Here is a 10,808-nt window from a genome sequence, read left to right as displayed (position 1 = left end):
TTCTATTGCGCTCCAACCCATATTAAAAACGCGGTAGCTGCTCTTCCTACTTTATTAGATTACAACTCAATCATTGATCAAAAAGACCTGCTTAATCTAACAAAACGAATAGCGGTGCCTCAGTAACCAACAACAGATGTTTATTTTGTAAGTGCAACGACCTTGAGAGGTAGTGGAAACATTGCTTGTTCAGGTCAATTTTAGCCAAATAATACAACAGGCTTACATTTACCAGTAATCTAAATAGCTTTCTCCCATAATGTCCTGTAACCATTTGACGGCATCATCTCTGAGCTAATTGTAGCACAAAACACACAACATGGAATCGTGTTTTAAGAAAATACTGGATAAAAACAAAAGGAATCCTCCAACAAAGAAAAATGCAAAGGAAAGAAGACAGCAAAACATTGGTAAACAAAGGCATTTATTTGTGCAAACACAAGCACAAACATAAATATAGATTTTTCCAGATGAATCCATTTTAACACATTTTCTTTCCCATATCCCTAGTGTTAATTGATTTTGTAACAGCTTCAATGTAAGTTGCTAGAAACCTGCTCTGTCTCCATGTTTAACGTCTCAAAGGCACCAGGTACCTGTAGACCACTATGATATAACACCATGCTTGCGGCCAGTCTGAATGAAGGCATCTACAGTGTGGTCGATATCTGAATCAGTGTGCGCAGCAGAGATCTGAACCCGTATACGGGCTTTCCCCTTGGGAACCACCGGGTAGGAGAAGCCGATCACGTACACTCCTGAAGAGAGACAGGGACTTCACAACTCTGAGCAGTTTAATCAATTTCTCAAACCCAAATTCTCAATATCTTCAAGGAAATTTTTAAAAATGCTCTTAAAGCAGAATTCATATGAGGTGCCAAACTACTGCATGCAATTGACAGAGAAAGTTATACAATAAAAAAATGCTAAAAGCCACTGATAATGTCTCACCCAGTTTAAGCATGTCGTCAGCCATTACTGAGGCCAGTCGAGCATCCCCCAACATCACTGGGCAAATGGGGTGAGCAGTGCCAGCAATGGTGAACCCTGCCTGGGTCATTCTGTTCCTAAACCTGATGAATGAAATGAGAAAGATGACCTTATTTCTGTCAGGGTCTCGACTCTGAATTTACAAAGTACAAACTTTGGAGTTGGAATAAAAGTCTCACTGATCAAAGCATTTTAAAACCAAACAAATAAATCCATATAAATGCCTCTCTTATATATCAGTCGATCATTGTGTAACATTAACCTGGGCGTTCTGTACACAACACCACATGCTTATCTTTTTTTTTCCTCAAAAGATAAACCATAACCAGCTTAAGGGTGTAACTATATCAGCACACACTGCAGAGATCCACCCCCCCAATCCTACCTCATGGTTTTGGCCGCCATGCTTTGTGCAATTTCATTGGATGCCAGGAGCAGTTCCACAGCACGTGTAGCAGAGCCCACAACCGCAGGGGGGAGAGAGTTGGAGAAGAGATAAGGGCGAGAACGTTGCCTGAGAAGGTCAATTAAAGGTTTTGGCCCAACTGTGTAACCACCTGAAATGAGATATAATTAAAAAATGAAGATTTAAAAGCAAAGCACAGAAACAACCATTACATCAAAAAACAAACAAACACTTAAATTAAGGGTCAAATACCCTTTCTTTGCAAAGGTATATTGTTTTGTGTGAAAGTCTGAATTAGGATATTCTAACGTCTAGTGTAGATTTTAACCAAGAATTCAATAATGTGTCATGGAGACTTGCCTGCTGCCCCTCCCAAGGCTTTTCCCAGAGTGGAGTTCACGATGTGCACCCTGTCCATCACGCCCAGCAGCTCATCTGTACCACTGGGAGAAACAACACAACACAGTGCGCTCTCAATCTTTATGTTGAAAAACGCATACAGAACCGTAAGAAGATGCTAAATTGAGATGCTAAATTAAGCTAAATATGGTGTCTAGCAAATTTCAACTTAAGTGAGTTAGTAAAAAGATATTCAGCAGATAAAACTCGTACGACAGGGTGTTTTCGCATGCATGCGCAGATCTTGTCCAAATGTTCCATTACAGATTTGTGTTACACATCTTGCAGGCACCCCTGGCTCACTCTCTACCCACCGGCCACGAGGGCCCAGGAAGCCTGTGGCGTGGCATTCATCAATAAAGACCAGGGCTCCATACTGCTCAGCAAGATCACAGATCCCCACCAGGGGAGCCACGTCTCCATCCATGGAGAACACACCATCCGTGACTACCAGCCGTAGGCGAGATGACTGTAGGCGGAAAAACCAGACGTACTTTAGTTTTTTTATACGCAGAAATTCACTTTGCTATTTGACAGTTTTTGCAGGTACAGATGCTGCTGCGAGTGTGTACCTGGGACTCTTTCAGCCTCTCCTCCAAATCATTCAGGTCCATGTGCTTGTAGCGAAACCTCTTGGCACGACACAACCTAATGCCATCAATGATCGAGGCATGGTTTAATTCATCAGACAAGACCGCATCGTCCGGGCCCAACAGAACCTGTAGTCAAGCAACATTTGTTTCCATGCATGCATTACAAAGGAAAGCATATGACATGGCTTACATACAACATTATTCAATTTAAAGCTAAGATGAAAATTTGAAATAATATCAGTATTATTCATTACCATCTATTACACCTTTGATAACAGATGACCGAAAGCATAGGTGACGTAACAGTATAATAATGCAAACAGCATTACACTGGAAATATACAACCAAGATCTTTAGTCTCTTCAAACATATACCTCAAAAAGACCAGCATTTGCATCAAAGCAGCTGGCATACAGAATACAGTCTTCTCTTTCATGGAACTGAGAAAGCTTCTTTTCTAGGTTTTTGTGGAGGTCCTGAGGAGAAACAACACGTAAGCATTACATGTAAACATGTCAAATGTGATATACACATTTGAAAATGCACACCCGTGTCTTGAGGACATTACTACGAGCTGTAAAGTGGCATTTATTTACCTGTGTCCCACAGATAAACCTCACCGAACTCAAACCAGCTCCGTACGTCTGGAGCGCCGCGATCCCAGCCTGGATAACCTCTGGATGACTGGACAGGCCCAGGTAGTTATTCGCACAGAAGTTCAAGATGTCTAAAGCGTAGTAAAAAAATAATACAACCACCATAAATATAAAAACATCTCCGACAAACCTTAAAAAAGTCGCGAAGAACTCTTTCGATTGTTAGCCATTATTAAAAGACTAAATGACTATGCTTTTGTCCTTTTTGGGGGGGGGGGGTTGTTAACGTCAGTGTTCTTATTTGAATGGTAAAGAGGAGCTTTGAAATTCTTGCCATTAAAGCCAGATATATTAACTATAACTATATAGTGGTTATCGTGCTTCATAGAGACCGTTTTCGTCAGCTCTCCGGCGTGCAGCTTAACGCTAGCAGGGTTAGCTACTGGTCTCCAAAAAACTTCCCCTGCAAGTTACTCGTACGAAGAGCTGTTACCCGCAAAACATAAAAAAGAACATGTTGGCCAATTAAACTGCGGCGTGCTCACCGCCACGACTGCCGTCCACGGTAATGCGAGGTCCCTGTTTGGACGTGATCACTCGTTCGCCTTTCCAAGTGCCCGCAGCGCGGATCGTGTCCAGTTCCTTCTCCAGCACCGATCGCGCTTCAGCAACTGAACCATGCGTACGACTCGAAATAATAATCCGAGATTGCAGAATCCTTTTTAAAGGAATATTAAGTTTACGTACAAAAGTAGGAATTGGCATGGCGTATTCCCTGTACCACGAGCAGCAACAACGTGACGTACGTGAACGTTTCCTTTTTCCTTGTGCTGGGCGTAACAAACTGCACCAATAAAATGAGTGAGTGCGCCACACTCGTTCACCGGGGGCTCTGTGCAAGGGTGCATGTGTAGGGTGCATGTGTAGGCTTAGGTTATTTTACTGTTCAGTGCGCTCTCTCGGTTGCTGCTGATATAGCTGCATAGAGTATTATACTATTTCTAAAACGTAAAATAAAACACTAGTTTTTAAAAGGTTTTACAAAGATGTAAAAATGCACGTCTTACAAACTACGAACCAGATAGTGAACACTCAAATATGATGAGTGCTGTGGCATTACTGCTCTTCCGCTGAAAGTAAAACTGACTTGTTTGCACACAGTAGCCTAAACAGCTCGGTGACGTGTGGTTTGCATGGTCCCTTTACCTCATGATCCAAATAACTCTGACAGTGCGTTTTTCACGTTGCGATTAACAAAGTTGGGGCCAAATAAGTAAGGAAACTATGGAGTAAATACATGGTTAAACGGGCCTATGTATACACGCGTTATAAGTATATTGATATGTATTGTATATTGTAATATGTACAGAATGAATGGGACAATTGAGCTATGATGGTCACGAGCTCTGGGTAGTGACTGTCCTGGGAACGTCTCGGTCTCCCCCCAGAAGAGGTAGAAGAGGTGGCTGGGGAGAGGGAGACCTGGGCCTCTTTAATTAGGCTACTGCCCCCGCGACCCGAACCCGGGTAAGCGGATGAAGATGGATGGATGGATGGTCTCTTGCCAGTCGTTTTGTCAGGTTCTCCCGAGGTTCTCAAACCCTGTGTCACGATACAGCCCCGGACGCCCTTTGGGTGTGTGTTTATGTCGTCTCCGTTTAGTTATGCCCATATATGTACTTCCGTGTGTGTGTGTGTGTGTGTGTGAGAGAGTGAGAGAGAACGTTCATCGGTCTCAGCTGTGGCTCATCTCATCATCACTCGTGTAGTTTGTGTCCTCATTTGTCTGAGTCTGCTGCGTAACAGTATTTCTGAACTACTCTATGGAGTCCAGTCGTGAAGGTAAGAATTAACGCGCTTTAATTCAATCCATCAACATGCACCATTCAATGCGTTGCTGATATGTGTGTATACATATTCCCTGTAATCCAAGATTTAAACTTAATAGGAAACTCCCAGGAGGATTTTTATTTAGGATAATTACAGGAATGGAAAACAAACTTGCTTTCGCTAGCTAGCTTGTTAGCTAACCCGCTGCATTAGAATCGCACCTTACACGAAAATGGCTGGAACAACAGGGAATCCCCGGCTTCGCAAATTTTAATAAATAGTAGAAAGTTTAATTTGATAGATCCAGGTATGCATCTGAAAGGAATTTGTATTTTACGGGTGTTGTGGAGGGCAAGACATTTGCCCAAAATCAATTTCCCTGCACTTGATTAATGAATCAATTAATTAAATATGTATGTGTAAGGGAATTTGTGATCTGCTGTCTGTAGCCCTCAATCAGAAAACAGACATTCTCCCTTATCTGGGTGTCTGCTCCTCAGTTAGAACTTCTCCTTCTCCATCTCGTGTACTTTAACCCTTAAATCCAGAAAACTTAACCTCTTCTCCTGAGAACGAGTACAGAAGTGTGTGTGTGTGTGTGTGTAACGAGCATGTATGTGTCTGTCTGTCTATGTTGTGTGTGCAGTACCGTTTCAACCTCTCCTGTAAAGGAGCCTCGCGTCTGAGGCTGGTGCTCGACTCGTGAAAACGGCAGAAACATTAATACTTGATGAGTCATTCATTGCAGTTTTCTCCGAAACGACGGTGTAAAGAAATACTGCAAAAACACGTGAAAGAAACTTTTCGTACCGTAGACCGACAACTGGTGTAAAGTGAAGCCTCTATGCTGCCATCTAGTGGCTGGATGCAGTACAAATTTAAACCCCGCCCATCCCCATATAAGTAAGTGAATGAATGAATGAATGATTCAATTTATATAGCGCCTTATCTAGATACCCAAGGCGCTTTACAATTGTTAGCACAGCTACGTTACAGACAACCAATCACACACCAGTGAGAAGCGGCAGCCAATTGCGCACAGCGTACTCTCTACCGGGATCCACAGCCCCCTGGGGGACTGAATGGGGTGCAGGAAGGGGAGAGAGGACAGACCCTAGTGACAGAGCACCATCCACCACTGGGCACACAAACACACACACACTCAGACAACAACTTGTTTTTATTGAACAGAGAGAGACACAGACACACACTCAGGGAGAATTTGACTGGGACTGCCAATTTACGTAACCTCCATGTTTTTGGACTGTGGGAGGAAACCCACGCAGACACGGGGAGAACATGGAAACTCCACTCAGATAGGGACTTGAACCCAAGACCCCAGTGCTGAGAGGCAAACGTGCTAACCACCAAGCCACCATGCTGCCCGTGCATGGTGCAAGTGAATGGCTCAGGCGACAAACTTTGAATTTATATCAAAAGTTTTTTGGGCAGTTATGTTTTGTCATTTCTATAAGTGCCTCTTGCGTTATTTTTCTTATTTTGTGTTACTTAAAGGGGTGCGGCTATGAGGTGACAGCTAATGGATGCGTTGATTGACATCTAATAATGTGACGGTCAAACGTCGTGAATGCGCTCGACAGCAACATTCTTAAACTTCACTTAACACAGTGACACACTGATAGTATTGCAGGATTTATCTCAACGCCTTACTTTGTTTTCTAACTCCATTGAAACAAGCCACATCCAGGATTTTTAGCTCTCGACACATCTAATAAATCTAAACTAAAACAAAATTAGTGTATGAAATTGGCATGACAAAGCAGTTTGGATGGGCATCTTTTATGTTCTCCATAACCGTGTTGAAGTCCCCACAGTTTGGCCTTTGTATAGCCTACAAGCCAAGTAAATGTCCACTATATTCAATATCTCCACACATTATTTCCATGCACATTGCAAAATAGAAGTTTGCGAATTCCCAGAACAACCGAATGGCGTTTCAAATATTGGAACTGTTATCTATCAAAATCCCTAAATGTTTAATCATTAATAGGGAGTTTAGCTAATAGATATTCAGTTCAATGTCCGGTGAATCTAACCTCTCGTCCTTCTAAATGCCCGCGCACCACGATATCTTTGCGGGCGTGTTGGACTTGTGAACAGAGCAGAGCTCTCATCTGCTTCTCCATCTTTGTAAGGTCTTCCCTTATGCGTAATGTACGGTCCTTCAGGTAACTACTGTTTCTAGCCTTCATACAGATCAGATCCCTCATCGTGCTAAATGCAAAAAAAGATCATTACAGATTACGGAGGCAACTGCAGTGATGAAAATGGTTTGAAGCTCACGAAGCGACGGTTCTCCTTTATTCTTTTTGGTTACAGGACGTTTCGTGGGAATATCTAAAAGTGCTAACGGAAGGGCCTCAAGTCTGTGTCAACTTTCAAGTTATAGTCATAATTCATAAGTCCAGTTGAATGTGACTGATCTGGGAAAGAGTAATATTCTTCTCTCTTTTGTCCCTCATTTTACTCATTTTCTTCTCTCTGCTAGCTAGCCAGATAAGCTGATGCTGCTTTCATGCTAGACCTCCACAGCCAAAGTTGGCAGCTCTGTTGTAGATGCTAACAGGCCACAATGTGTTCTAGAGTATAGCTGGTTGAGACCATCAAAGTTTTGTAGCCCATCTGTGTTCATTAGAGAAGGAGATGCTATTAAGGGTTGACATGTACCTGTAGGTTGTCCTTAGTGTACCTGTTCCAACCTCTATTTTTGTTTACCACAGTTACCTTCATTGTTCAGATTCAGCGCATTTTCCATGTGGTCCAACAATTTTTCACCTGTTGTTGCTGCCGTGACTCAGGTCAGTTCACTTTTGTGCAAATGTACCACAACAGTGCCATCAAATCAAAAAGAAGAATGTCTTAAATACTTTTTTATCTTCATTACTAGGTAATAACAATGGCCTATGTTTACATGGAGACAATATCTTAAGAAACTAGATCAAGCCAACATGTTTACATCAGTTGTAAAAAATAAATAAACTGTGTATTGAAAACCAATGAACTGATGTACAGTAAGTGTTTGCATGCTCAGAGAGTCTGATCTAGCCTGTACCTTAAGTTTGATCTCAATCTGAATTACTTTAGACAAACTAAGACCTTTTATTGACCCTGCTGTTTACATGATGTTATCTTACTAAGACTAACACTTTTAGAATACTGGACCATTTGTTTGCAGATAAGAACATATATCGATTGTTGATTTCAACCTATGGTGGACATCTGTTGGCACAATTTACATATAAATAAGTATATTGATATTCATCTAAAAAGAGCTCTAATCATATTTTCATCTTCAATATTTCAGCACTGGAATGTCATGTCAGCCTTTCTGTGGAGGAAACCAAACCAGCATTTCTTAACCCGAGTTCTGTAATGCCCTGGAGTTTGGATGAAGATGGGCCTGAGAGACAGCTGTAACAATACCACATCTGTCACTCAACCCTGCTGACCCCTGAACCCATGCACAATGGTACATGCACTTTAAAAACCTGGAGAGACTGTGAACGAGCTTTGAGTGACAACTTCACAACTAGCAAAAATCGGGTCTTACGCCAAGTCAGCTGCCTCAGGAAAAATGGGACAATGTAGGAAGCTCAGGGTCCTGGCACCTAATTACATTTGTGTGGTCCAGATTTCTGAGTTTTCTATGAGAACTTTACACTCCAATGGTGTTTTTGTCATGATAATTGTAAGGATGGCTTGGTGTTACCAGTGGGATGCTGGTTAAAGATTTTAGAGCCTTAGCTGGAAAAAAAAGATTTTAGAGCAAGAGTAACGTAGTATTGCTATAATTATACTTACTAATTATAATTACTATAGCTAATTATATACTTACTATAATTACTATACTCTATACCAGTGGTTCCCAAACTTTTTCTGCCGTGCCCCCCTTTAGTAGATGAGAATATTTTTGCGCCCCCCCTACACCCCCCCCCCCCATATTGACACATGTGCACGTTTTACTTTCAAGCTCCGCGCCCCCCCTGCAATAGCTCCGCGCCCCACCTAGGGGGCGCGCCCCCCACTTTGGGAACCACTGCTCTATACAGTATAGTAATATAGTACAGTGAGATTATTCAACTTCCATAACTATGCACACAATTGCATTATTCTGAATTGCCCATTAAATGGTTTATTCAGAACTAAAAATTGTAAAAATAAAATTTTTTCAAAATTAAATTGAAAAAAAACCTTATTGGTAATCAGGAATTTTACTGTATTGTTTACTTTTTTGTTTATCAGAAACCAAGTTTTAAGCGTTTGTACTAATAATATGAATGTAATAGTGCCTTTTTTAATCTCAGGGATTGGCCTCCATTGTCCCTCTGCAGGTTTTATAAAACGTACTGATGTCTCTGTTTTTCTACTGATTATTTGTTGTGGTGCAGTTTTCACTTACTGCCTTTTGTTGTTCTTGTGTTGCACAAATATATTTTAATATGTCTTTATTCAGGTTAGTGTTTTTTTTATATTTCTTTCTGAATTTCATTGCAATACTTGGGGTATTGCTGTTACAAACTTGGCACACTTTATTGCTTTGACCACTATCTTCAGAAATTAATGAATATACCATGCTAATTTCAAACCACCATACTGCTGCAGCATTAGTTGTCAATTTAAGACAAAACAAGGACTAGAACAACGTGCAGACTTACTAGGGAACAACGAAAGAACCGAGTTACGGGAAGGATGAACGAACAGATCAAAAGGGTGTGACAGACCATGGAAACAATGCGTGACTAGGGCAACCACAACACATGGACCAAGACGACAGAGATAACAGCAGGTAGGAGGGCGGAGGTTCTAGATAACAGCAGGTAGGAGGGCGGGGGATCTAGATAACAGCAGGTAGGAGGGCGGGGGATCTAGATAATAGCAAGTAGGAGGGCGGGGGATCTAGATAACAGCAAGTAGGAGGGCGGGGGATCTAGACGTTACACTAGCACAGTGGTTGATGCGCACCGAGCATTCAAACATTTACACACAAATCACCTAAATCTCAAGTTTGTATTGCAGATTTTTGTATTGTTTTATATATTGTCATCAATCACTGAGATCCATTCTAATGTAAATGTACAATGTAAATGTGCCATATTTTGTCAATTGTGATTTTTACACCGCAATCTAATCTTGTCCTTCTACTGCTTATAATGAAAGATAATGAACCTAAGTATTTCTCCTCATAATGAGTAGCTATTTTTTGCTGATACTCACAGATTACAGCAGTGGATTACGTTTACCATGTTGAATCTCAAAAGAAGAAGGTGCTATTTCAATGTCAATGTCCCGTAGGGCCCCCCTCCCCTAGCTGTCACTCCGGTTCCCTGTTCCACGTGCTTGCGTTTTCGTTTGCTTGTTTATCCCGCCTCGTTATCTGTTGTCATAGTTCCCTCTGTCAGTCACACCCCTGTCGTCAGCGTTCCCACCTGTGTCACTCCCAGTCTAATTCACCCGCATATTCAATAATCACATGCACCTGTCTCTCATTCACCTGTCCACACCCTGATTTAAGCCCGCAGGTCCCGCAAGTCTGTGCTGTGCATTCCTTGCGTCTACAGGAGTGAGTCTGCTCGTGACGTTGTCCGCTGCAACTCTTCCTTACGCCAAGTTTAGAGACTCTTCCTTCTGCACTTGTGGCTGCCTCACGCCGTTTGTGTGTTTTGTTGTCCATTTGCTTTCTTTCTTATGTGTATTGTGTTGTGCTATGAACATTAAAGACACCACAGCACCATATACCACGTCTGCTGTTTCTGTCACCCCGTCACAACCTGTAAAGATTAAGTATTTTCTGCATGACGGGGTAGTTGGGTTTAGGTGGATAGACAGCATCTAAACTAGAAAAGCATCAAATAAACTATCTAAAAGAATGCCAGAACGTACCTGCTTTTGATTCTGGCCACAACTGAGGAAAAAGATGCCATGAAATGATGTAATTTCTTCTTTGTAATGCCATTTAAAGCAAAAGTACATTTA

At 41.8% G+C, this 10,808-nt stretch overlaps 1 protein-coding gene and 1 long non-coding RNA gene across 2 annotated transcripts; one reads left to right on the top strand and one right to left on the bottom strand.

Moving 5' to 3' along the window:
* Nucleotides 1-407: 407 nt before the first annotated feature.
* On the bottom strand, nucleotides 408-3,824 carry gcat (glycine C-acetyltransferase). Its single transcript, XM_076997213.1, has 9 exons — nucleotides 3,530-3,824; nucleotides 2,985-3,115; nucleotides 2,763-2,864; nucleotides 2,368-2,514; nucleotides 2,110-2,264; nucleotides 1,757-1,839; nucleotides 1,376-1,547; nucleotides 952-1,073; nucleotides 408-758 (listed from the first exon to the last, which is right to left on the bottom strand). The coding sequence occupies exons 1-9, from the start codon at nucleotides 3,747-3,749 to the stop codon at nucleotides 607-609; spliced, it is 1,284 nt and encodes a 427-aa protein (XP_076853328.1). The 5' UTR covers nucleotides 3,750-3,824; the 3' UTR covers nucleotides 408-606.
* Nucleotides 3,825-4,300: 476 nt separating this feature from the next.
* Nucleotides 4,301-8,705, top strand: LOC143508588 (uncharacterized). The gene is made up of 3 exons (XR_013129385.1): nucleotides 4,301-4,826; nucleotides 7,556-7,633; nucleotides 8,140-8,705. It is a non-coding gene; the product is annotated as an uncharacterized LOC143508588 (long non-coding RNA).
* The last annotated feature ends 2,103 nt before the right edge of the window (nucleotides 8,706-10,808 follow it).

This window comes from Brachyhypopomus gauderio, chromosome 2, assembly GCF_052324685.1.
Source record: "Brachyhypopomus gauderio isolate BG-103 chromosome 2, BGAUD_0.2, whole genome shotgun sequence".
Taxonomy (NCBI): Eukaryota; Metazoa; Chordata; class Actinopteri; order Gymnotiformes; family Hypopomidae; genus Brachyhypopomus; species Brachyhypopomus gauderio.
This window is presented reverse-complemented; position numbering and strand designations above follow the sequence as displayed.

Bases quoted from the DNA above. Each gene is read 5' to 3' on its own strand.
- gcat (XM_076997213.1), bottom strand. From the start codon at position 3,749: ATGCCAATTCCTACTTTTGTACGTAAACTTAATATTCCTTTAAAAAGG. The intron at 3,116-3,529 runs GTGAGCACGCCG...ACTACGCTTTAG, and splicing joins CGTGGACGGCAGTCGTGGCG to ACATCTTGAACTTCTGTGCG. The intron at 2,265-2,367 runs GTACACACTCGC...TTCCGCCTACAG, and splicing joins AGAGGCTGAAAGAGTCCCAG to TCATCTCGCCTACGGCTGGT.